The 26779-nt window shown below is 44.7% G+C and overlaps 1 protein-coding gene and 1 long non-coding RNA gene across 5 annotated transcripts in view; one reads left to right on the plus strand and one right to left on the minus strand.

Annotated features, from left to right (window-relative positions):
- Positions 1 to 1593: 1593 nt before the first annotated feature.
- The window catches only part of PDE8A (phosphodiesterase 8A), a 137258-nt gene continuing 112072 nt past the window's right edge, over positions 1594 to 26779 (minus strand). For both annotated transcript variants that reach the window (XM_033402924.2, XM_012536183.3), the window contains exons 15-22: positions 25888 to 25936; positions 25509 to 25644; positions 23717 to 23915; positions 20297 to 20514; positions 18665 to 18797; positions 15858 to 16025; positions 3949 to 4078; positions 1594 to 2866 (exon numbers count right to left, since the gene is read on the minus strand). In XM_033402924.2, the coding sequence (XP_033258815.1) occupies positions 2760 to 2866; positions 3949 to 4078; positions 15858 to 16025; positions 18665 to 18797; positions 20297 to 20514; positions 23717 to 23915; positions 25509 to 25644; positions 25888 to 25936 (1140 nt within the window). In that variant the 3' untranslated portion in view covers positions 1594 to 2759. The remainder of the gene's footprint in view (positions 2867 to 3948; positions 4079 to 15857; positions 16026 to 18664; positions 18798 to 20296; positions 20515 to 23716; positions 23916 to 25508; positions 25645 to 25887; positions 25937 to 26779) is intronic.
- Positions 4078 to 20297, plus strand: LOC117195997 (uncharacterized). Of its 3 annotated transcripts, none has more exons than XR_007475472.1 (3): positions 4078 to 6610; positions 15836 to 17458; positions 19632 to 20297. It is a non-coding gene; the product is annotated as an uncharacterized LOC117195997 (long non-coding RNA). The 3 variants fall into 3 exon arrangements; XR_007475471.1 differs by lacking the exon at positions 19632 to 20297 and adding an exon at positions 18276 to 18667; XR_004475969.2 differs by lacking the exon at positions 19632 to 20297 and having other exon boundaries at positions 15836 to 16110; positions 16710 to 16724.

Raw genomic sequence — 26779 nt, forward strand, 5'->3', positions numbered from 1 at the left:
CAGCACAGCAGCTTGCTTCATCAGAGCAGGGAGCTAAGAACAAGAGTGTGTGCACAAGATGGATATCACTGTCTGTAATGGGCTGGATAGTGTCCCCCAAAATTCAGATACCCTGGAACCTCAGGATGTGACCCAGTTCTTGCTGTTATTTTTTCCCCCACTCAGTATATACCTGCTTAGTTTTGTCTGGATGTTTACCAGTGTCTGTTTACCACTGCTTTCTATACCCTACTTCTTCTGGACTCATGTTAAAGAAGTGTATCTTCCGGCAGTTTTTTCCACAGTGTATCGCTCCTTTGTCTTTTGGTTGCTGCACACGAGAAGAAGTCTGACGGCAGTCTAACACTAGCTCCTTTGTAAGCCGTCTGTCTTCTCTCACAGCTTTCACTCTGGGAGCTCAATGCTCTGCAGTTTTACTGTGTTGTTTATTCCTCCTACTTGGGATTTGATGTGCCCTGTAAATACACGGACTTGCATCTGTCAAGTCCTGGGGGACTCGCAGGCTTTCACTGGATAGTGCTTCTCCCCATTTCTTCTCCCCTCTGGATCACCTAGTTTCGACACATTTTGAAGCATTTCATTCTACCCTCCATATTTTAACTTTGCTTTCACATTTTCCATTTTTAATCTCTGTGCTGCATGCTGAGTCATTTCCTTAAGTCTTCCAATTTACTAATTCTCTCTTTAGTTATGTCTGGTTTCCTGTTAAACCTGTACAGAAGTTTTCCTTTTTAAAAAAAAAAAAAAAAACCACATTTATTTATTTATTTATTCATTTGGCTGTGCTGGTCTTAGGTGTGGCATGAGGGATCTTTTAGTTGTGGCATGTGGGATCTTTAGTTGTGGCATGTGGCTCTTAGTTGCGATATGCATGGGGGATCTAGCTCCCTGATCAGGGATGGAACCTGGGCCCCCTGCATTGGGAGAGTGGAGTCTTAGCCACTGGACCACCAGGGAAGTCCCTCCATTTGTTTTGATGACTGTATCCTTCATACCTAGAATGTCTCTTTGGTTCTTTTTCAAATCTTATTTTTTTCAAAACTACTTTGGTTTACCTTATGGTTTCTATTGCTTCTTGTACCTCTTCAAACATGTTAAGATACTTAAAGTCTCCTGATTTTTCTGTCTCTACCTCATGATGGTTGAGTTCCTTGTGGGATCATTTCCTTTTCTTTCCTGGCACCTAGAGGAGCGGAGAGGGCTTTCTTCCCACATCAGTCCACAGTTATCAACTTAGGTCACATGTCTCCACACAGGAAAAAGGGGCCTTTGTTTCTTTAGACAAAGAGACCCCTGAGGGGCTGGCCTTGTCAGACCTCCAGAGTGCCCTGACATCTCTGAATGGGCATCAGGTACCCAGGACCCATCCCTGAGAGCCCCTCCAGGGTGCATGATCTCTCTGAATGGGTACCAACTGGTGAATTAATTAAGGTATCTGAGAATCTGTCAACATATTCACCTGGCCCTTTGTGACCCTGAAAAAGTCATTTAACCATTCATCTTTTTTCTGTAAAATAAAGGTATCTTCTTTATTTACAGGGAGAAAAAAAAAGTATTTTAAGTAGTATAAAACTTCAAAGAAAAGGTGGCACATTTTGTCTTAAAAACAAATAGTTTAATTGCACTTTTATCTGGAACAAAACAAGTTTAAAAGGAAACAGCAAGCGCTTTGACATGTCATCATGTGTCATTTTTTATGGTACTACTTTTGTTCAAAATGTGAAGATACAGAACCTTTATAAATTTCAGGAAGCAAAATGCAGATGAAAACAGATTGGTTATAAAATGTCAATTCACTAAATACTGCATTTTCTCTGTTTTTATGGAGAATATTTCATAGAAACACTGTATAAAATAAGGCAGACTTTTGGAAATTCAATTATAAAATTTTAGGGAAAAAGTGTGAAGTCCTAGTTTCTTTCACTTTGGGGAGTCACCTGCAGAGCCCGTCAGACAACTAGAGCAGTTTCTGAGCTCTGGTTGCTGTACAGGAGCCCTTCTCGTTGAGTGCTTCTAGAATCAGACCCACCCACAAAACAGCTTTTCCCAATTAGCATCAATCAGGAAAGTTTAACATACACAAATATTTCTATAGTGCAGTAAAAATGTGTCATTTTGTATTTTAAATTTGCATTATGAAAATAAGTCTGTACACAAAGTAATACATATTTAATGAATATGAATCATGTAAATTTGGTTATGGCATTTAAAAGTTGGCTTTGGCTTTGAAGTATTTTTAAATTCATAGAAAATATTGAACTTCTAATAAAATAAATAAAACATTTTAATAATTGATATTAATAACTTCAAAATTTCTTTGCATTTTCTGTTCAATTTTAAAAGAGAAGTCATTGCACCTTCTACGATGTGAAAAAAGATCCGATTGCCATTAGCTGTTCTTAAGTGCTGAACATAACAGAGAAACTGCAACAAGACACCCTCTGTCACTGGCAGGAAATCCATCACCGTCCCTCGCGGGGGCAGTCCCGAGCTCATGTTTTAACGGACGTGAATGCAAACCATGGTTCTCACGTGACTTTCTGGAGCGCCCCCGCAGCAGGCCCAGGTACCTTGAGTGGACTAAGTCTCACTTTATGGCAATGGCATCAGATGGTGGCTACAGAAGGTTGCCGACGTCCCTGTGTGCTCTTACAGGCTCTGCAGACCGGGGGACGAAAGGACCAAGGAAATCTGACTGCCCTCAGGAATCCCAAGTGACTGGAGGGACACAGCGTCAGGGCCCCAGGCAGTGCTGCCCACTATTCAGGAGGTGGGCGGAGGCTCCGCAGCTTCATTTCGTCCAGTCCCTTCCAGTATTTAAAATTGTTGTCAAGATGCTGCATTAACTCAGGCAGGTCTACAAAGGCTAGAGAAAAAAGATGGCACTGTGATACCCTTTCACAGCCTCAGTAAATTTAGACTTTGAGGCTTTCTAAGGAGAGAGCATTTTACGGAAGAGGGGCAGACAGGAGCAGACAACTGCACAGTGCTCAGCAGACACAGCAAACCCAGTGGCCGGAATGAACTAAAGCCAAGTCCTGTGCTCAGTGCCAGCAGCTCCTCTGTAACCACCTGGTGAGCAGACAACTGGTAGGTGAAGCAGAAGGGGAGCTCATCTGCATACTCACCATTTGATCAGCACCTTTGGGGCCCAGGGTGCCAGGAGCCAGGCCCTAGGCCCTGACTGGCTCTCCTGGGTGTGTCTCCCTGCTCCCCCCCCCCCAATTTATACCACCATCTTCCACCTGCAGCACATGCCCTAGGGCATGAGTGGGGAGCAAGTCATTTTACATACGAAGAAAATGGGGCCGGGAGAGGCCATGAATCTGGACTCAAGGAGCTGCAGAGCCTGCAGTCTGGCCCCAAAGCTGCAGCTCTTTCCACCGTCTGAGTCATCCTTCCCCCACCTCCCAGCACCCTGAGATGCGGGTTTGTCTCCTGCCCATGGATCTGGACAGGGAGTATTAGTGGGGCCCCTTCCCTGAGAGTCCTTTACGTGACAGGCTCCTGCAGGCACTTGAGGTTAAAGAAGAGGGACGTGTACCCGTCAGAGACTAGCCTGCTCTCGGGTCGGCTACCACGTGAGGCGGGAGAAGCTGGGGGAGCAGGTGGCAAAAGGGCTCCCACAGAACGACGTGGCGTTTGGAGTCAACATAAGTGTTTCTGAATCCTGGGCTCTCCACCACCGGCTGTGCAGCCCCAAGTTCAATCCTCTCATCTATGAAACCGGCACAACAACGTCTAGCCCCTGGGGCCAGGGGCCGCTGAGGAGGAGGAGTACAGAGAGCACCCCGCCCTCACGGCCCTCGGTGTCAGCTCACTGCTTCTCCTCAGCCCTTCTTCAAAGTCTGAGCCCCCAACCATATATCTACAGTCAAAAACTACACTATGCACTACTTAATATGCAGTTCCCCGTTACTGAGGGAAATATGCTCAAAGCGTTCTTACCGTCCCAAGCAGCAAACATGTCTGTGATGAAGTAGTCAATGAAAGAGATTTGGGATTTGGGGATGCTGCAGGTATTTCTGTCAAAAACTGGCATCACCACAGGCAAGTCCTGTCGCTTCTCTTCATCAGTCTGCAAAGCAGAAAATGCTAGAATTACGAGACTCCAGTATCTGGCTCCACTCCCCGTCAGCAGCAACCCCTCTGCCAAAAGCCTCTCCTGGCAGCCCAGAGTGCTCGTGGGGAGAAGCCGATCACAGCACCAGCCAACAACCCGGATCTGCCACTACATACCACGTCGTCCCCGATGGGGGCTGCTCTATGCCAGGGGCACCAAGGACACCCCAACCCAACCCACATTTTCAACATCTGGAACCCTCTTGCTGAAGCTCCTGAGGTACGACTGCAAATGGTACCCGCGGTGCATGAGCACCTAGTCAGCTCAGCCATCCTCCCACCCAGCAGGCGTTTCAAGGGCCTGATCCACGGCGGCAATGGTGAGTGAGAAACAGCCCCCTTCACAGAGAAGGGACAAGTGGCTGCTTCTCATCTTGGGCCACATTATTTTACTTGAAAAAGTTATGAACATGCTTGAGGTAAAAAAGAGCTCTGGGATGAGTTTTTTATGCACTTTGATAGACGCTTCCAGAACATCTTCAGGATTCCAGAAAGATTTGTAAAAAACTGAAAATATAATTAAGATCCTGGGGGGAAAGGCAAGTATATCTTGAAAGATATAAAGGAGTTTCTTGTTCTTTTTATTCATAAGGTTGCTTTCATCAAAGGGTCCTGGAGAAAAGGATGAGGGGATGCCTGGAGGGTGATGATGAAGCAGGAGGTCTTCCTGGAACGAGGTGGGAATGAGGTGCGATTAGAATCACCGAGAGGTCCCTGCTGGAGCAGGCAACCAGGGCTGAGAGTTAAGCAGACGGTCACACGAGGGGCAGGATGAGGGGGACTGAGTGTAGGACAAGTAAGGCCGGGGCGGGCCTGGCTAGAAGGGCTGGAGCCATCCTCTGGCTCTGGAAGGCACAGCTGTCCTCAGGGGCACCTGGATCATTGTTCCTGATGGTCCGGGCAGGCTGCCCTGTTGGGCCAGGCATAGTGAGAAGATGACAGAGGGGTGGCGATCCTGGGACGAGATAAATTGTTGACCAGTCGTGGCCTGTGGAGGGCCGGTCAGTGAGAGCAAGAGCTGAGGACAGGAGGTACGTGGTGTGCTCGGCCATCTGCCAGTAGCCTGACTCTGGTGGCTGAACTCTGTGGGCCATCTGGGGCTGTGGGAGAGTGGAGGACATTTCTTGAGCGGCCAGCACTGGGACAAGAATTCAGGTGTTCAGCGGGACAAAAAGAAAACCTACTCTTGGGGCTTGGGAGCCTATCCATCCAACTCTTACCCCTGGAACTGTTCTCACAGGGCAAACTGGGCCAGTCCCCCTTGTTGACCTTGACAACTGGCCAGCAGCTGCCTCCCCTGTTCCGTTCCACTTCTGGTCTGCTGTCTTGGCCGAGGCCTGGCAATCACCAGCAGGGCCGCAGGGACTGGTTAGAAGTCACCTTGCCCTGCACAAAGGTGGATCCGAGGCCCGGGCGACTGGAAGAACTAGGCCCCACAGCTAACGGCAGGTGACTTTCCCTGGAAGTGACAATGACTCACTACAGCTCTCAACATGGAATCGCCACTTGGGGGCAGCAGGTAACCTTTGGGGGTTTTCCTAGGAGGGACTGTACCTAGCACTGTGCTGCAGAGATGTACTTATGCTAGGTGGGTGTTGAGGGTGCCGGGGACAGGGCTAAGAAAGAGGCCTGTGCTCCCTGTGTTCAGGTGGATGGTGCTAGACTATGGGTCAGGGCAGAAGCCAGCAGTAAGAGCCCCTGCCGCTCCAGGCCAGGGAGCCAAGTCGCACACGCTTGACTAGGATTGTACAGGCCAGGGAGCCCTGAGAGGCAGGGCAGAGACCATCTACACCAGTTGTCCGGCCAGGAACACACTCCAGGAGGTGTGGAAGGTAGGGTGAGGGTGCTCTGGGAAGAGACTAAGTAGGGAATACTGACAAGTCTTGGCCTCTGCTGGCTGGTGAAGCCTCTGCTGTTAGGCCACAGGCTGGCAGCCCCGTCCCCCAGTGCTGTCGCAGAAAATTGCAGGGTTAGCTCTACGTGAGTCTCTGCCCTGGTGTGTATGGGAAGGGGTGGAGGGTGCAGGAATAGCCTCAGGTTCACAGCCCACTGGCCTGTCTGGCTCAGAGAGCAGTACCACAGGGTGGGTGCTCTCCTGGCACACCCCCCTCGTCGTGCTGGATAATGAACCAGCTCTCTTGGGAAAGCCATAGCAGAGGCTCACTGAGCTCAGCAGTTCATGGCTCCAGAGGCTTTTCTGTCAGTGCTGCACTCTAGGCCTGCCCTCCCCTCCACATGGAAGCAGCTGCCTTGTTGAAGGGCAATGAAAACGCTCATGCTTGTATTTCTTCTCTTTGGCCCAATGTGACAGGTACATGGAGCTTCTCAGGCCCTTATTCGCTTTTGAAGACCACTGTTTGCCAATGAAGTCCTCCGTGCCCATGCCCCACTTCTAGGCCACCAATGAGATCTCCATGCCTGGGAGACAGTCAAAGATTCTACAGTAACCAAGTGAATCTCCAATCAAGAAAAAGTCATATTCAAAATGGTAGGAAGTGTCATGGTATTTTTACTCACCCTTGCCCCACTCCTCCCTAGCACAGTCTTGGTCCGGATGAGACAGCAGCCCAGCTCTCAACTGTTTAAATCGAACTGGAAGGAGTGTAGAGCTGACCTCATTTACAACATTACAACCTGTCTGGAGTTTGCCTAAAGGACTAGCCTCATTTTCACCTAATCCAGCTCTCAGGTGGAAAAGCAATGGTTACTGCCTGGGAAAGCTGCATGGAGATGACAGACACACAGATGCCTGGGGTAAGAGATTACAGGTGGAGACAAACAAATGCACCATTTAAGGCCCCAAGGAAAAGGCTCTTGGGGAAATTAAGATATTCAAAAGCAGCTGTATATAGAGGGGAAGACATGCTCAGAAAAGACCTGAAGAGACCATAAGCTTTCACACTGGGCTAACCCCAAGACTCAGAGCATGCCCAGATAATTAGCGAAAGACTTTCCTGGCACAGAGCCAAAGTGCAAAGACTGGGAGAGGTGGCTGTTTTTTCAAACGTCCAATTTTCAACAACAAAAGAAATCACAAGCCCAAAGAAACAGAAAAACATAACCCATTCAAAAGAAGAAAATAAATTGGCAGAAACCATCCCTAAAGAGGTACCTGCAATGATTTATTAAAGACTTCAAAACAACTATCTTAAATATGCACTAGTGCTAAAAGAAAACATGGATTAAATGCTAAAGGAAATCAGGAAAATGATATATGAACAAAATGAGAGTATCAATAAAGAGACAGAAATTATAAAGAAGAGCCGAATAACAATTCTGGAGCTGAAAAACACAAAAAGTGAATTGAAAAATTCACTAGAGGGGTTCAACAGCAGATCTGAGCAGGTAGAAGAAAGAATCAATAAAAATTTGAAGATAGGACATTTGAAATTATCAAGTCTGAAGAGGAGAAAAAAAAGAAATAAAAGTGACAAGACCCTAAGTAATTTACAGGAAACCTCAAACAAATACATGCATTATCAGAGTGTAGGAAAGAGAAAAGAGAAAAAAAAAAAAAGGAGCAGAGATTATTTAAAGAAATAATAGCCCACTGGGCATATACCCAGAGAAAACCATAATTCAAAAAGACACATGCACCCAGTGTTCACTGCAGCACTATTTACAATAGCCAGGTCATGGAAGCAACCTAAATGCCCACTGACAGACGAATGAATAAAGAAGATATGGTACATGTATACAATGGAATATTACTCAGCCATAAAAAGGAACGAAACTGGGTCATTTGCAGAGACGTGGATGGACCTAGAGTCTGTCATACAGAGTGAAGTCAGTCAGAAAGAGAAAAATAACGCATATATGTGGAATCTAGAAAAATGGTAGATGAACCAGTCTGCAAGGCAGAAAGAGAGACACAGATGTAGAGAACAAACGTATGGATACCAAGGGGGGAAAGCGGGGGCGTGGATAGTGTTGGTGGGATGAACTGGGAGATTGGTATTGACAATATATACACCAATACGTATAAAATAGATAACTAATGATCCTGCTTTATAAAAAAAAATAAATTCAAAAAAAAGAGGAAGAAATAATAGCCTGTAACTGCCGTAACTTGAAGAGAAACACAAATCTACAAATCCAAGAAGGTAAACGACTCCAAGTAGGATAAACCCCAAAACAACCATATTGAAACACATTATAACCAAACTGTCAAAAGCCAAGACAAAGTGAGAATCTCGAAAGCAGCAAGAGGAAAGTGACTCATCACATACACACAAGAAGACAGTCTCAATAAGACGATCAGCTGATTTCTCAGCAGAAACCTTGGAGGCCAGTAGGCACTGGGATAATTATGTAAGGGGCTAAAAGAAAAAAAAACTGTCAACCCAGAATTCTACATCTGGCAGAACTGTCCTTCAAAAATGAGGAAGAAATGAAGACATTCCCAGATAAACAAAAGCAGAGAAAATTTATTACCACTAGATCTAGCTTACAAGAAATGATAAAGGGAGTCTTTTCAGGTTGAAGTGAAAGGAAGCTAGATGGCAACTTAAAGTCATAAAGATATAAAGATCTCCAGTAAAGGTAAATACATAGCACACATGAAAAAGAGTATTATTGCAATTTTGGCTTGAAATTCCACTTTTTATTTTCTACAGGATTTAAAAGACAAGTGCATAAAAATTACAAATCTGTGTTAATAGGCATACAATATATAAACTGTGACATCAAGAACAAAGTGGGGGACCTCCTTGGTGCCGCAGTAGTTAAGAATCCACCTGCCAATGCAGGGGGCATGGGTTCGAGCCCTGGTCTGGGAAGATCCCACATGCCGCGGAGCAACTAAGCCTGTGCGCCACAACTACTGAGCCTGCACTCTAGAGCCCTTGAGCCACAACTACTGAAGCCCGCGCACCTAGAGCCCATGCTCTGCAATGAGAAGCCACCGCAATGAGAAGACCACGCATTGCAATGAAGAGTAGCCCCCGCTCACCGCAACCAGAGAAAGCCTGTGCCCAGTGACGAAAACCCAATGCAGCCAAAAAATAAATGTATTAAAAAAAAAAAAAAAGAAGGTGGGGTGGAGAAACAGAGCTGTAGAGGAGTTTGTGTATACAACTGAAATATAGGCTGGTATCAACTTAAAATAAACTGCTAGAACTTCAGGATGTTATAATGTAATTTCTACGGTAACAGTAAAAAAAAAAAAAAGTTACCCATAGAGTATCTGCAAAGGAAATGAGAAGTGGATCAAACATGGTGCCACAAAAAGAATCAAACACAAAGGCGGTAATGGAAAAAATGAGGGACAAAAAAGCTATAAGACATGCATAAGACAAAGTGGCAAAAGTATGTCCTTCTCTGTCAGTAATTATTTTAAATGTAAATGGATTAAACTCCCCAATCTAAAGGCACAGCTGGCAGAATGGATAAAAACACATGATCCAACTATATTTTGTCTACAAAAACTCACTTACATTAGATACCAGGACATAGGTTGAAAGTGAAAGGATGGAAAAAGATATTCCATGCAGATAACCAAAAGGAAGCTGAGGTGGCTTTGGTAATATCAGACAAAAAAGACTTTAAGTCAAAAATGGTTCTAAGAGACAAAGGACATTATTAATAAATGGGTCAATTCACCAAGAAGATTTAACAATTATAAGCACATATGGACCAAACAATTGGAGTTCCAAAATATATGAAGAAAACACTGACAACTGAAGGGAGAAACAGACACTTCTACAGTAATAGTTGGAGACTTCAATAACACACTTTGAATAATGGATAGAACAGCCAGATCAATAAGGAATTAAGGACTTGAACAACACTGTTAACCAACTGGACCCAATAGACATAGAGAACATTCACCCAAAAACAGAACATATTTTTCTCAAGTGCAGATGGAACATTCTCCAGGATAGAATATATGTATGTTAGGCCACAAAACAAGTCAATGAATTTTAAAAGATCAAAATCATACAAAGTACCTTTTCCAATAACTCGTCTCTAAATGTTTGATAGAATTTGCCTGTGAAGCCCTCTGGTCCTGGACTTTTGTTTGTTGGAAGATTTTTAATCACAGTTTCAATTTCATTACTTGTGATTGGTCTGTTCATATTTTCTATTTCTTCCTGGTTCAGTCTGGGAAGGTTGTACCTTTCTAAGAATTTGTCCATTTCTTCTAGGTTGTCGAGTTTATTGGCATATGATTGCCTGGAGTAGTCTCTTATGATCCTTTGTATTTCTGTGTTGTCAGTTGTAACTTCTTTTTCATTTCTAATTTTATCAATTTGAGCCCTCTCCCTTTTTGTCTTGATGAGTTTTATCAAGAAAAAAGCTTATCAATTTTGTTTATCTTTTCACAGAACCAACTTTTAGTGTCATTGATTTTTTTCTGTTTTCTTCATTTCTATTTCATTTATTTCTGCTCTGATCTTTGTGATTTCTTTCCCTCTACTAACTTTGGGTTTTGTTTGTTCTTCTTTCTCTAGTTGCTTTAGGTGTAAGGTTAGGTTGTTTACTTGAGATTTTTTTCTTGTTTCCTGAGGTAAGATTGTATACCTATAAAATTCCCTCTTAGAACTTCTTTAGCTATGTCCCATAGGTTCTGGATTGTCATGCTTTCGTTTTCATTTGTCTCTAGGTATCTTTTGATTTCCTCTTTGATCTCATCAGTGATCCACTGGTTGTTTACTAACATATTGTTTGGCCTCCACGTGTTTGTGTTTTTTAGTTTTTATTTCTTGTAGTTGATTTCTAATCTTATAGCCTTGTGGTTGGAAAAGATGCTTGATATGATTTCAGTTTTCTTAAATTTACTGAGGCTTGCTCTATAGCCCAGCATGTGATCTATCCTGGAGAATTTCCATGTGCACTTGAGAAGAATGGGTATTCTGCTGCTTTTGAATGGAATGCTCTATAAATATCGATTAAGTCCATCTGCTCTAATGTGTCATTTAAGGCCTGTGTTTCCTTACTGATTTTCTGTCTGGATAATCTGTCCAGTGATGTAAGTGGGGTGTTAAAGTCCCTCACTATTATTGTGTTACTGTTGATTTCTCCTGTTATGGCTGTTAGCAATTTGCCTTATATCATGAAGTGCTCCTATCTTGGGTGCATATATATTTACAAGTATTATATCTTCTTCTTGGACTGATCCCTTGATCATTCTGTAGTGTCCTTCTTTGTCTCTTATAACAGTCTTTAAAGTCTATTTTGTCTGATATGAGTATTGCTACTCCAGCTTTCTTTTGATTTCCATTTGCATAGAATACCTTTTTCCATCTCCTCACTTTCAGTCTGTATGTGTCCCTAGATCTGAAGTGGGTCTCTTGTAGACAGCATATATAGGGGGTCTTGTTTTTGTAACCATTCAGCCAGTCTATGTCTTTTGGTTGGAGCATTTAATCCATTTAAGGTAATTATCGATATGTATGTTAACTGTTTTAGATTTGTTTTCGTAGGTCTTTTTTCTTCCGTACCTCTTTTGTTCTCTTGCGATTTGATGGCCATCTTTAGTATTGTGTTTGGATTGCTTTTTCTTTTTTGTTTATCTATTGTAGTTTTTTGGTTTGCGGTTACCATGATGTTTTGATATAGCCGTCTATATATATACAAGATTGTTTTAAGTTGCTGGTCTCTTAGTTTCAAATGGATTTCCAATATCCTGTGTTTGTACTCTCCTCAAAACCTCTTTGCTGGTTTTGATATCATATTTGTGTGTGGATGATTCCCTACCTTTACTGTATGTTTGCCTTTACTGGTGAGCTCTCCCATTTGTAATTGTTTGTAGTTGTAAAGCTCCTTTAGCATTTGTTGTAAAGCTGGTTTGGTGGTACTGAATTCTCTCAGCTTTTGCTTGTCTGTAAAGCTTTTGATATCTCCATCAAATCTGAATGAGAGCATTGCTGGGTAGAGTATTCTTGGTTGTAGGTTTTTCCCTTTCATCACTTTAAATATATCTTGCCCCTCTCTTCTGGCCTGCAGAATTTCTGCTGAAAAATTGGGGATTCCCTTGTATGCTATTTGTTGCTTTTCTCTGTCTTTAATTTTTGTCAGTTTTATTAATATGTGTCTCAGTGCGTTCCTCCTTGGGTTTAACCTGTATGGGACTCTCTGCGTTTCCTGGACTTGAGTGTTTCCTTTCCTGTGTTAGGGAAGTTTTCGGTTATTATCTCTTCAGATATTTTCTCAGGCCCTTTCTCTCTCTCTTCTCCTTCTGGGACCCCTATAATGTGAATTTTGGTGCATTTAATGTTGTCCCAGAGGTCTCTGAGATTGTCTTCATTTCTTTTCATTGTTTCTTCTCTTTTCTGTTCTGCAGCAGTGATTTCCACCAACCTGTTTTCCAGCTCCCTTATTTGTTCTACTACTTCATTTATTGTGCTGTTGATTCCTTCTACTGTATTTTTCATTTCAGTTATTGTATTGTTCATCTCTGTTTGTTCTTTAAATCTTCTAGCTCTTTGTTAAACATTTCTTGTATCTTCTCAGTCTGTGCCTCCATTCTTTTTCCATGATCTTGGATCATCTTTACAATTGTTATTCTGAATTCTTTTTCAGGCAGACTGCCTATCTCCACTTCACTTAGTTGTTGTTCCAGGGTTTTATCTTGTTCCGTTGTCTGGAACATATTTCTCTGCCATCTCATTTTGTCTAACTTTCTGTGTTTGTGGGCTCCGTTCCTTGGGCTGCAGGACTGTAGTTCTTCTTGCTTCTGGTGTGTGCCCCCTGGTGGGTGAGGTTGGTCCAGGGGCTTGTGCAGGTTTCTTCATGGGAGGGACTGGTGTCTGCCCACTTGTGGGTGGAGCTGGATCTTGTCCCTCTGATGGGCAGGGCCATGTCAAGGGGTGTGTCTAGAGGTGGCTTCAGGCAGCCTGTCTGTTGATGGCTGGGGCTGTGTTCCCACCCTGTTGGTAGTTTGGCCTGAGGCATCCCTGCAGGCTATTGGGTGGGGCCAGGTCTCAGTGCCAAAATGGCAACCTCCAGGAGAGCTCACACCAAGGAATATCCCGTAGGGGCCTCTGCCGCCAGTGTCCTTGCCCTGGCAGTGGGCCACAGATGACCCCCGTCTCCTCAGGAGACCCTCCAAGACCCACAGGTAGGTCTGGCCCAAGCTCATATGGAGTCACTGCTTTGCCCTGGGTTCCAGTGGATGTGAAACCTTGTGTGTGCCCTCCAAGAGTGGAGTCTGTTTCCCCCAGTCCTGTGGAGCTCCTGCACTCAAGCCCCACTGGCCTTCAAAGTCAAATGTTCTGGGGGCTCCTCCTCCTGATGCCAGACCCCCAGGCTGGGGAGGCCTGACGTGGGGTTTAGAACTCTCACTCCTGTTGGAGAGCCTCCATGATATATATTTTCCAGTTTGTGGGTCGCCCACCTGGTGGGTATGGGATTTGATTATATTGTGAAAGTGCCCCTCCTACCATCTCGTTGTGGCTTTTTGTCTTTGGATGTTGAATATCTTTTTTGGTAGGTTCCAGTCTTTTTTTGTTGATGGTCGTTAAGCAGTCAGTTGTGATTTTTGTGTTTTCGTAAGAGAAGATGCACTCAAGTCCTTTCTACTCCACCATCTTCTCTCCTGTAATTTTTTCTACTGTCTGTTTTCTATTTCCTCATTTTTTGCTCTTATATTTATTATTTCTTACTTACTTTGGCTTTACTTTGTCTTCTTTTTCTAGTTTCTTAAAGAGAAATCTAAGTCATTAACTTTAGGGCTTTTTCTCTAATTATAAATGTCCCTTCTAATCACTTTTAGTTGCATCCCACAATTTTAATATACTTTTATTAACATTTAATTCTATATATTTTCTAATTTCCTTTATCTGACCTATGGATTATATAGGAATGTGTTGTCAATTTCTGAATAGTCGGTGTTTACCTAGATACCTAACTGTTACTGATTTCTGATTTAATTCCACTGCGGCTGGAGAACACATTCTGTATGATTTCAATTATTTTATCCTCCACAATGCAATGTTATAATTTGTGCTTAAAATAGTTCTATGTATTTAGAGAAACTAAAAGGAGGAAAAAATCTTTTATAGTTACCCAGCTGTTTACCATTTTTTAAAGTGTTTTGTCTTTTTATTTTTATTTAGTCATAATTGACATACAACACTATATTAGTTTCAGGTGTACAACATAATGATTCAATATTTGCATATATTGCAAAATGATCACCATAATAAACCTAGTTAACACCTGACACCATATATAGTTACAGAATTTTCTTCTGGTAATAACAACTTTTAACATCTACTCTCTTAGCAACCTTCAAATATACAGTACTGTATTAACTACAGTTGCCATGTTATACATTATAACCCCATGACTTATTTACTTCATAACTAGGAGTTTGTACCCTTTTGACTCCCTTCACCAATTTTGCATCCCAACTCACTCATCTGGCAACCACCAATCTGTTCTCTGTAAGATTCCACACATAAGTAAGATCATATGGTATCTGTCTTTTTCGCTTAGCATAAAGCCCTTAAGGTCCATCCATGTTGTCAAAAATGGCAAGAGTTCATTCTCTTTTAACGGCTAAATACTGCGTGTGTGTGTGTGTGTATACATACACATACACATACACACACACACACACACACACACACACACACACATATCTTCTTACCCACTTGACCCATCAGTAGATGTTTAGGTTGTTTCCAACTTGGCTATTGTAAATAATGCTGCAATGAACATGGGGGTGTGTACAGCTTTTGGGGTTCGTGTTTTTGTTTTCTTTGGATAAATACCCAGAAGTAGAATCGCTGGATTATAGGGTAGTTCTATTTTTTGAGGAACCTCTATACTGGCTGCACCAATTTACATTCCCACCAACAATGCGTAAGGGCTCTCTTTTCTCCACATCCTTGACAACACTTGTTATTTCTTATCTTTTTGATAATTGCCATTCTGACAGATATGAGGTGATATTTCATTGTGGTTTTGCTAGTTACCATTTTTGGTGCTTTTCATTCCTTCCTAAAGATCCAAGTTTATATCTAGTATCATTTCCTTTCAGCCTTAAGAACTTCCTTTAGCATTTCTTACATTGCAGGTTTACTGGTGATGAATTCTGTTAGCTTTTCCTTGTCTCACAATGTGTTTCTTTTGCCTTCATTCTTGAAGGATATTTTCATTGGATACAGAATCCCAGGGTGACAGTTTTCTCCTAACAGCATTTTAAAGATGTTGTTCCACAGTGTCTTCTGGCCTTCATAGTTTCTGACATGAATTTATAAAAGATGAGAATCACTGTTCTCTTTATAAGTAATCTATCATTTTTCTCTGGGTGGTTTCAAAATTTCTTCTGTATCTTTGGCTTGTAGCTGCTTGACTGTGACGTGCCTGGGCATGGGTTAGGAGTTGTTGGGTTTCTTAAATCTGTATGTATGTATCTTTCACTAAATTTGGAAAAATTTTAGCCACTATATTTTCTAAATTTTTTTCTGCCTCACAAGAAATTTTTCCTACCCAGAGAGACTATGAAGGGCAGACAACAGTGTAATTAACATCTTTAAAGTCCTATTAGGAGAAAATGTCAAATATGCAGTGAAAATATCTGGCAAGAATGAAGGCAAAATAAAATACATTTTCAGACAAGGGAAAACTAATAGAATTATAACCAGTAAGCCTGTAATACAGGCAGTGTTCTTCAAGGACAGAATTGCATTTAGAACTCTACTTCCTAGTTTTAAGTCCATTACTTCTTACGGTCCTTATGGTGTTTCTCTCTCTTTAACTTAAGGAATTAAGAAGCTGCATCTTACCTGAGAAAAATATTCTTCTGAGATACGTGCGGCCCACTCAATGCACTGCTCCAGGGGTCGGCAGGGATTGGACACATCAGCACACTTAATCAGCATTCGTTTGATCAAACTGCGGTTGTCTGGAGTTCTGAGCATAGTGATTATGGCTTCTTGATTTTTATCAGTTTCCTAAAACATGAGTGGAATTCAAAGCAATCAAAATGGAGCCCCAGGTACCAAGCTGGTTTACTCCTGCGGTCCCACTGTAACCACGGTAAGGCACTTTCCAGGATCTACAAGTTAGGATCTCACAAACAGTGCGGAGGATACTCTGCGGATTGAGCTTGGCCCTTATTCTACAAACGGGAAAACCAAGGCCTAGTGAGATTCCAGCAGGACCCAGAAGTAGAGGGTAGCGCTGGAGGTTGGCGTATCTGCCTTTCCTCTTCTTTTTGGCTCTTCCTCTCACTCTGTTTCTCACAGTTACCTTTTCTTTCTGTTCTATTATGTCTATCATGCTCCCTTGGTAAGCACTCAAAAGACTGGCTTTATCTTTTATTATATTCACTAAAAAACAGAGTGAACTGAAAAATAAAAGATTTCTCTGCCCTCGTAACAAAGCATCTTATAGTCCACCAGGGGCTCTGCTTCTCACACGCCAATCTCCAATCACCTAGCTCTGTGAGAGGTATGATCTTGGGAACTAGCTGTCCGTGTACCAAGGCTGTGTCAGATATAGTGATACGTCCTCAACACTGCCCTAACATTTTATGGTGTACAGAGGACTTAGTCATTCTCTTTTGGTCTGCACTCACAAAAAGGTCCTGTGGTAGGCATGAAAATCAGTATTATTTACACTATTACATTTTACAGATGAGAACCCTGGGACTCTGAGAGGTGAAGAAACTTATCCAAAGCTACCCAGCTGAGCCAGGATAAGAACCTAAGTTCTGCCTTTAGTCCTGGATTCTGTCTATTCACAGTACCACATGCTATCTGATTCACAAGGAGCTCCTCTGGATATGGAATCTCAATCCAGGGTGTGAGGGACTCTCTGCTTATTGGCCCCCTGAAGCAAATTCAGATTGGAAGAGGGAGACCTGGGGCAAAGAACATGGTAAAAGGCATGAGCAAGCATCTCCTCATTCTGATCCTGTGCCCATCGGGCAACTTTCCAGAGGAGTCAGTCATGTGAGTTCTGTGCGTAGTCACAGTAGTCTAAGAAGGCCTGATGATCCTATGTCAGTGGGGACAGACCTACCATCCAGATGGGTAGGAGGCATCCCGAGCCCAGGCTGCCTAGTCTCCTGGAGAGCGCCAGAGTGGACACTGCGAGTGTCCTCAGTAGTTCTCCTTGTTTCCCACTGCCAACCAGGTTTGTGCTGACCCCTCTTCTCTTCAGGTGTGTGACTACACTGACTACAGTACTGCCAGCTGGAAACTATTTTCTTTCATGATACTTTGTCCCTGCTCTGACCCACTGGATACTGATTTCCAGTCTCTCAGAAGTAACTCCAAGTACCGACAAAAGAGATGAGAAACGTTGACTGTCAAGTGGAATGGAAGACTCAGCTAAGTCTAGGAACTTCCCAGAATAGATGGAGGAAACCCAAGTCTACGAGGTATGTGGTTTCTTTCTGGGGGAATGGGGTCAGCCAGGAGCAGTAGCCCAGGCAATAACCAGCCCTCTCCAGGATGGCAGGGCATGAGTCAGTGAGAGGCTGGTGTGGGTGCCTCTGCTCTGCAAGTCCTTGGGAAGGGAGTGAAGTCAAAGGCAGACTGACAAACTGGAGAACAGGGAAGGGTGAAGGGAGCAGAGTTCTCAACAGGTTTCCAATCAGGTGAAACAGGAACAAGGGTGAAGGGTAATAAGCTAGAAAGCCAGGGATAGTCAAAAGCCATGGCCTAACACATGAGTTGCAGAAGTAGAGTTAGAATTCAAGGAGCTGTCATCCTAGCCTGAGGATAAGTCATCCCTGTGCGTGGTGACAGGCGCTGGGGAGGAGGAATGTGGAAAAGGCTGTGAGCTGATGCCGAGATGTTCAGTGCACATGGGGTGGTAGGGCAGGCACGTGGGCCTCAAAGGAAGAGGGTTCATGAGAAGAGCATGTTCTCTAGGTGCTGCTCTCACCATGAATCTAGTATAACAGATACCATCTATTCAGTGCCTACCTTGTGCCATGCCCATCAGTCCTATGCCTTGAGACCTGTTATACCCATTCTACAGACAAGGAAGTGGTGAAGGAGAACTAGGATGAGAACTCAGACTGGGCTGCTTCCTCAGCCGTGGTCTCCTGCCTGGGGAAAGGGTTAATGTTCTCCTTGCCAGGAAGTTGTTCTGGGCTCCATGCCTCAAATCCAAAACTGAGGAGCAACGATAATGTCACCCTTGTGGTCCAAATACCGAATCCTTCCCAACCCCACCCTCCTCTGACACAGACCAACAGAGGACAGCTGCTGCTACCACAGAACATGCACGGCAGGGCGTGGCTGGTGAGAGACCTCATGGGCTCCAACGGACCCCAAAATGCGCAAGAAGAGGGGAAGGGGGCGACTGTTGAGAAAGGGCTCAGGAATGGCCCACCCATCTAAAGGTAGTTTATCTAAAACCTGACCCTCCTTTCAGAGTTTTCATATCTATTTTTGTATATCCTATTTTTTTTTCCTTCCAAGTTTTTGTACTTTAACTTTTTAACCAATGGAAATTAAATTCAGTGAGCCCAATGGGGGTAATGATAACACTTGTGATATCCTAGGCCCATGCTTCCCCACAACACATAGGAATAAGGGCCCCAAACACAGGCTCCCTTTGCAACCAGCTCGCTTACCCCATCTTCCTCTAATGCTGCCAAGGGCTTGTTGATGCTGTTGACAAATTTGTTGACGTGCTCAAAGTGCTTTGTCATTTCTGTGGCTAAGACCATGTCGATAATACTCTGGCGCAGCATCCGGTAGTCATTCCTGTTTCAGACAACAAACGAGAGAGGCTGCTGCCGGTTACTGATCCAGACCAGACAGATGTTCCTGAAAACAAGCTATTATCTAGGACACATGTCCACTGTGGCTAAAATTCTAATGCACTGGAAGTCAGTGGCAGGGCACACTTTAAAAGAATGTGGAAGTTAAAGGTTTTACTGCCTAGATTGCTGTTAGCAAGGGGAACCTGAACAGAAGTTAAAATCAGAAGCTTATGGCTAAGACTATAGACACAATGTTCATGGTGGTGTCGTTCTGAAGTAAAAAGCACATAGTTCTTAAGATAAAAAAAGATGGAATGCAGCAGGGGTGACCAAAGCCAGCTCTCTGAATGAAGACGGAGGTCTGGGTTATGAAGAATGTACCCTACACAGAGGAACCTTGAGACCCAATAATTTTAGTGCCCAGAAACGTAGAGGGCAGACCTTCTGAAAGCTGAGAGAATCACAGGGCATACTTGATTACCTCTTCCTCCAGCCCTTGTTTTTATTTAATTACTTTAAAATTTTTATTTTTTGAGGATGGAAATGATATAATTAAAAATTCAAAAGGTACATAAACTGCAACCTCCATTCAGCCCCAGCTACCCTGCTCCTTTCCCTGGAGACAACTAAAGTTATCAGGGTCTTGTGAATTTTCCAGAGGTAACTGATATATATACAGGCAACTATGAATAAACTAACTTTAAGTCCACGTATGAAATTCTAAAACATGGCAAAAGGGAGTTATTTTTTAAATCCCTTAGAAGTTTAAAAGCCTTCCTTAAAAATCCAAATTGGTAAGTGTTCCTCATGACAGATCACTTCTTCCACCTAACAGTTATCAGGCCCCACACTAGACACTGAGGGCACAGTGAGGAAGAGAAGACATATGACACTGTGATCTTACAGCGCTTAACAGTCAAACCAGAATCAGGCAGACGAAGGAACCTGGGACTGAACAATTAATGTGAGGGGTCAGGGAAGGCTTCCGCAAAGAAGTGACGTGTGAAAAGAGACAACGACGAGACGTCTGCTGGGCAGAGTGGAGTCTTCCAGGCAGAGATGTAAGGTGACAGCTTCTCTGGGTCTCTCGAGGTGTCTGCCTTATACTTTGTCGTCTTGGAATGTCAAGATACAAAGGAACTGAACCTTGAAAACATCGTGCTAAGTGACAGAAGCCAGACACAAAAGACACATATTGGGGATGCTTCCATTTATATGAAATGTGCAGAACTGGCAAATCTATGGAGAGGGAAAGTAGACCTAGAGCTGTGGGAGTTGAGGGGGGAATGGGGAGAGACTGCCAATGAGCTCGAGGTTCTTTTGCGGGGTGATGGAAATGTTCTAAATTTCGACTGTAGTGATGGTCACACAACTCTGAATAGAAGAAAAACCACTGTACACTTAAAACGGGTGAACTGTAGAGTACGTGAATTATATCTTAATAAAATTGTTTTTTAAAAAAAGAGAGAGGAAACATACTTTCCAACTCGTTGTTCTTACCTCTCCATGTTTTTAAAGATGTTGCATTTATCATCACCAGTGGTCAGCTGGAAGGCCAAGGCCGCGTGGTGTCTCTCGAGCACAGCAGTGTCGTTATACAGAATGGCCAGCTCACTCCCAGCATTGCACAGGAAGGAGTTGGTTCTCCCGGGATGGTCCAGGTCATGGACAGTGGCTGCAATGAGGGCAGTGACCTCATCAAGTGGATCTAAAGTTTGCTGAAAACAAGAGATCATTTAAAAATTGGGGCAAGGCATTGAAAGCAAGGTAGCCTTCTGGGTAGTAGTTTTCTTTCTGCCCTATTACTTTAAGGTAAGGATATTTCGGATTTCTGAGAAAAGCATAATGTTGAGCAAACTCAGTTTTCCCATCTCCACTCAGACACGGTTTCATCTTTGCATGTTTATTAGGAAACATTATCTGATTCTCAGTCTCACACAAGTTAAGGACTTACCAAGACACAGGGTGTCCTCAACAGACAGGAGTCACCTCCTCAGAAAGTCTGTCTCTAGACCCGTCACAAAAAAAGGCCTTTAGTCTGAGATACTGACTTAGACCAACATAAACTAGTATTACTGAATAAAAGAGAGAAATAATTTTTTAAGTTATGCATCTCTTACATTAACTGGGGATTGGTCTATAGTTTTCTCCCCCCTTCTGCTGCTACCTTTGTCAGGTTGATTTCAGGGTTTCGTGACTCTATAAGATGATCTGGACGTTTTCCGTCTTTTTCAAGACTTTGAAACGGTTTATGTAACATGGAAAAATTCCTTAAAGGGCTAAAGAACTCACCTGTCCATCTGGGTCAGGAGCCAGGTTTTGAAGAAATTAGTTGATAGTTTAAAAACAACTCCCATGGTACTGACCTCTCTCTTGGTTTTCTACTTCCAGCATTAATTTGATTTAAAACTCTAAGTACAGAAGCGTATGGTACTTTCTTCTATTAATCTCCATTTCAAATGTGTGTATTTCTGTGTTTACTGTGTTTTTGATTAGTTTGGCTAGAACTTAATTCTCTTGCTGTTTCATAGAATCATTCTGGATTATCACTTTGCTCTTCCCATTTTACAGGTTTTGATACATAGGCTTCTCAGTTTGTTGTTTTCTAAACTGTTATTTTTGGCTTTATTTCCTTGCTTATCCCTAAATTGTTTGAAATATTTTCTCATTTGTAGTGACTGACATTTTTTATTTAACTTTTAGTTATTAAATTCTAGTTTTTGTTGTGGTTAGAAAATATAGATTTGAAGTTTATCAAGACAGTAATTGTGTCCTAGTATAAGATCATTTTTGGAAATATTCTACAAACACTTGAAAACAAGGTGTATACCTAATAAATCAGTCTTGTAAAATTTATTTAAATTGAAATTCAACAGTTTTATCTTTAAATGGGTGAATTTTATGATGTGAATTATATCAATAAATGCTATTAAAAATTAATAATTTAGCTTTCTGAATATATATTTGTATGTTATCTATAGAGGAGTTCAAAATCAATAAATTACAGCAAAAGCTAGGTTGTCTTTATATGCTGAACCATATTGACACAGACATCTCTCCTCTGCCATTTGTCTTCATGCTTTATAAAAACAGCCCTCTCTCTGGACTCTTATTATGCCTACAGTCTGTTGTTATCAAAACAACAACAACAACAACAAAACCCGAAAAACCAAACTAGAGGGAAAGAGAAAGCGCAAATGAGAGACCCAGCTCTGAGAAGATAGGGTTTCAGGGTGGGGAGTGACTCAACACAACCACGTGCTGGAATCATCCCCGCACGCTGCTCTCCTCCCTACAACTAACTAGTCGCAGGTACAGATGAGGTAGTGGGACCGGGATGCACTGGCCCTCACTCTGCTGACTGCCAGGGCTGGTCCTGGCCACCATGTGGCCTTCCTCAGATGCCAGGACATCAGGCAGTGATGCCTCGCTGTCTCATTCCTCACGAGGCCCTGTTTCCTTAGGTACAAAACCAACAGTTTGATTCATCTGCTCTCAAGTATACAATACTTCTGAAAGTGAAATGGCCACGCACTAGAGCTCCCTGGACCCTCTGTGCCATTTTATGATGGATGCTGAAGGAAATAACATAAATACTTTGGCAAATCAGTGAAGGTCTAGTTGCTGCTTCGAAAATTTCCCCAATGAAATAACTGACAACGTGAAAAGGCTTTCTAAGGAAGCTTGGTTTGGGAGTGGGCAGTGAGTAACATTCCCTGAATGGAACCTTTCTCCCATGACGCCCTCCTTACTGGGACCTACTCCCATCCCCCTATGGCCTCAAAGCTGGAGCTAAAGCTGCTACATGGCCCCCAGGCAGACCCTGGGCCAGTTGTGAACGGCCACCAGTAGGTGCCAGTGGCCACTGCACCTGATGCTAGGAGCCTCGCCCTTCCTCCCCTGTGCAGACGAGATGGCGCAGGACAGGCACTGGGCTACGAAAGGAGCCACCCGTCCAAATGAAGTGGACGGTACAATCAGGAGGGTACCCAGGAGGGTGTGGGGACACGGAGGAGGGTGCCCCAGGGAGGGCTTCCTAGAGGAATGAAGGCTGGTGTTGATTCCTGAAGGGCAGGGGGAGATGTGAGGGAAGCCAGCACCAGCAAAGGGAACGGCATGTCAAGGGCAGGAGCGTTAGAAACTAAAGTGGCTCAGCACAGCCCAAACATGGCCTGTGTGCTGCGAGCGGTGCACACCATCTGTGGGGTTTGAAGCTTAAATCCTGTGGGAGATGGGAGGCTGCTCCTGGGACCCACATGGTCAGAGCGAGTTCCCTAGGAGGCCGGGCAGCCAGGAGTTCTTGTTTGGCACCATCTAGACGACAAATGACGGGGCCCTGACCGGGACGGCGGCAGGGGCATTGCGAGGAGAAGACGATTCTGAGAACACTTAGGGGTTGTAGTCAGCAAGGTCAGATGACCTACCAGGTGCTGGGGGCTGGAGGAGAGGAGAGAACTGAAGATGACCCCAGGCTTCTGACATGGGTATCTGCTGGGATGATGGGACTCTGGGCCAGGCAGGTGACCCTGGGTGGGAGCAGTGCTGGGCAAAGATGATGAACTTGGTCTCAAACCCCGCTGACTCTGAGGGATGCGGGGGGCCCTAAAGGGGCCATATCCAACCTTGCCTGCAGGGTCAGAGTTAAGACCCCTCAGAAAAACAGCCTTCTCCTGTTCTTGCTGGCCTCCTCCCTGGAGAACGAACCCTGCTCCTTATTCTTCCAGGAATGGCTGGGGTCATGTCATGAATTCATTATCAACTCCCCAGAGCCACAGCGTGGCCTCCTGCCTGACTTCTCCTGTGGCCGTCCCTTTCCCGGGCCAGGCTGCACCCGTGCCGGGCCCTCCTGAGCAGTGACACTGCACAGCAGCCCGCCCCACTGCTCCTGCCTGTTAGGCGTGGAGCACAAACACAGCTCACCTTTATCCTCTCCTTGCAGAGAAAATAGGCAGTGGCATGAAGCACGTCGGCAGAATGTGTAGAATTGTGGTAGGGGTTAGAAGCATGATAATTGGCTTCGATAATTTGCAGCCACGATCTCAGCGTTGTCTCAGAGCATTTTAAGACTTCACAGACTCCAAAGCGAGCAAATATTTTGAGACCAAGATAAATCAAAGGCCTACAGAGAAAAACATCCACAGTGTTAAAACAAAGCAAAGAAACAGGCAAAGTGTTGGATCTACTCAGATCCAACAAGCAAACCCGAGCCAGGCTTCAGAGGGTGTGCAGGGCAGCAGAGTGGAGCCTGTGCAGGTGGCACATGGGTGGCACACGGGTGGCGCTCTGTTGTCCTCTCTCCTGGTAGCCAATGCCAACCTTTGGGTGGGGCCCAGCTCCAATTCTGGGAGCATTCATTCACCTGGTGCGCCCCACTGGCTGGGGCGAGGTTTGTTCACCCTGCCCTTCCTGATGCAGACTCCTACTGACACTAGTAGAGTCTTCAAATCAACATGCTGCCAGGCTAAACCTGTTCCACCTTAAACCCTATCCTCTCCTTTGGACCTGCTGGACCTATGTCATTGGCCAGATGTCCCGTATGGGACAAAACAACAGTTCCTGATGACAGCCTGTGAGCCAGAGGCTGTCACATGTCATGTGATGGTCTCGACAATCTGGAAGTGGGTGTTACAGTATGAGGAGGTTTCCCCAGAGAAGGTGACGAACTGGCCAGCAAATCAGGCCCTTCCTTGAGAAGTCACCTTCATCCAGCACCTGGCCTTTGCTTGGAAGATCAAGAAACTTGGCTCTGCTGAGGCAGTATCCAGAGGTGGTCGGGCTCACAGGACTTGAACAGACCTGCCTTGTCCCAGGTTCACACGAATACAACGTACCAGTATGTAAACCAGGTACCCAAAGCTCTGTTTGCCACGGGCATATTCTTTTCTACAGTCCTTGGCTGTGTGGGGTACCTGGACGCAGAATGTTTTAGAGGGTCGACTCACTGTGAGCATATGAGCCAAGGGTAGGGGCTGGCTCGGGGACCGTCACCCAGACTGGGATGAGACCCGATGAGTTATCCCACGGCCAGCAGAGCACCCCTCTCCTGCAGTGGCCTTCTGTCTGCCAGGGTCCGGACCTCACCCTCCTGAAGGTTAACGCTGGCTGGCAGCAGGCCGGGACACCCTTTCCTGTGTGCCAAGCCAACCACACGCCTTTGCTTGACCGTTCTTCTCCAGCAAGGTACAAAACTGAAGGTAAAATCCCAATCCCACCCTACTCTCGGTGACCACGTTCAGATCAGGATGGCTGGAGTCTGGGGTGTCCCCATGCCTGTCACCAACACAGCAACCAAGATCTGGGGACAGCTCTTAACAATGTGTATGTTTGTGTATTTCTAATTTTTAGTTCTAGGCTCTGAGTGGGGCTCTTTGCTGCTATCTCAACATACCACTACCTACAGGAGAAATTAATAACCATATTTTACAGAAAAAAAAACCTCTGCTATTTGGAGAGGTTAAATCACTTGCTCAATCTCACGCTTGCTCTCTCTGCAGAAGTCACAGCCAGGCAGGCTCCCCTTGGCTTCTCACTGATCCCCTCGTTGAGGCCTAGGCCCTGGTGACTCAGGGCACCTGCTGCCCTGCTGCGCTTTCCTGAGCCTCCTCCCTGACCGGGGACTGGCTCTGTGCAGAAACCATACTCCTTGGGTGGCTTTCTCCACACCGGCCCTTGGAATCAAGCTCTCTGTCTGCCGAGCTCCACGTGGACTCACCTTTTATGAGTGGCAGCCTCCAGTTCAAAAATATCAAAGTCCCAGGATTCCTCATTTTCCATGGCCTGAGTTATCTGTGATGGGATGTCGTGAAGGGAGGTGGGGGTGATCACACTGCTGGAAGCCTGCTGAAGGTCTGCAAAGTGATGTGATTCGGAGAACAAAATTAAGAGGCTTTACAGCATTAACTGTTCCTTAGGGAGAACAGTTCTGCTTCAGGGGGTGGTTGCTTTGTTTCTCATTTTTGATGATACACCAAAAAACTTCTTACTGATAAAAAAAATTATCTTAAAACTTTTACCTGAAAAAATTATTTTCATCACTTAAGCATGGCTATAATAGTAATAGTGGTCCAAAAAACTAAAAAGGAGAAACTTACTTTTTGTTGAAAGAACATACTCATTCCTGGACGGTCTTCGAAAAACGTCCTGATAAAAATCAAGGAAAGAAGAGAAAGGGAAGTCACAGCTCTTCTGTACTCCTTGAAAACCCCAGGACAGCGGGCCCCAGAGGACGCTGCGGGCAGCCCTCCCCGTCAGTGCGTGCCGTGCCGAGGCTTCCCTGTGCTCACCTCTGCGGCCAACCCCGAGCTCAGTCACTCACCCAGGAGCACACAGCCTGACGCTGCACGGACCTGCTCAACTCGGGGGTAGGGGCATCACCAGGACGGCGAGCTCGGGAGACTCCCCAGAGCCCAGCGTCCTGCTGGCACTCAGGACCGGATGACGCCCCTCTGCCCTCAACCCCTTCCCCCGTTTCCTGCCACCCTCCTCAACGCTCGTGGACACCAGCCTTCCTCAGGAAAACTAGATTCTTCCCTGCTCTCTAAGCACCCTTGCTCCACCCCCAAGCCCCGGAGCGGCCCCTCTCCTCAGCCCTGCGGTGCTTTCTCCCCATGCTGCCTCTCTTCACCCCTCACCCCCGGGCACTATCCCACCCCGCCCCTCATCCTTTCTCCCCACCCCCTCACCTACAGGCTGGAGGAGCCTCTGTCTCAAACAGACAAGACCACAACTAGACATCATCATCGCTGGGAACCCTCTACCCAACTGATGTTTGCTTAAAACCTTATTTTTATGAAATCAAGTGACTTTAGAAAGCAGGAATTAGGAGGGGGGATGAATTTTTACTTCTGAATTTTGTCACCAAGACAAAAAAGGTGACAGATGGCAATGGAATGATCTGTTTTCCACAAGTTGTTCTTCCCCTGTAAGGCCTCTGTACTAGATGGGGTGGAGGAGGCATCTAGACCCCTCAAGAGCCCATGGTAT

This window comes from Orcinus orca, chromosome 2, assembly GCF_937001465.1.
Source record: "Orcinus orca chromosome 2, mOrcOrc1.1, whole genome shotgun sequence".
Classification (NCBI taxonomy): Eukaryota; Metazoa; Chordata; class Mammalia; order Artiodactyla; family Delphinidae; genus Orcinus; species Orcinus orca.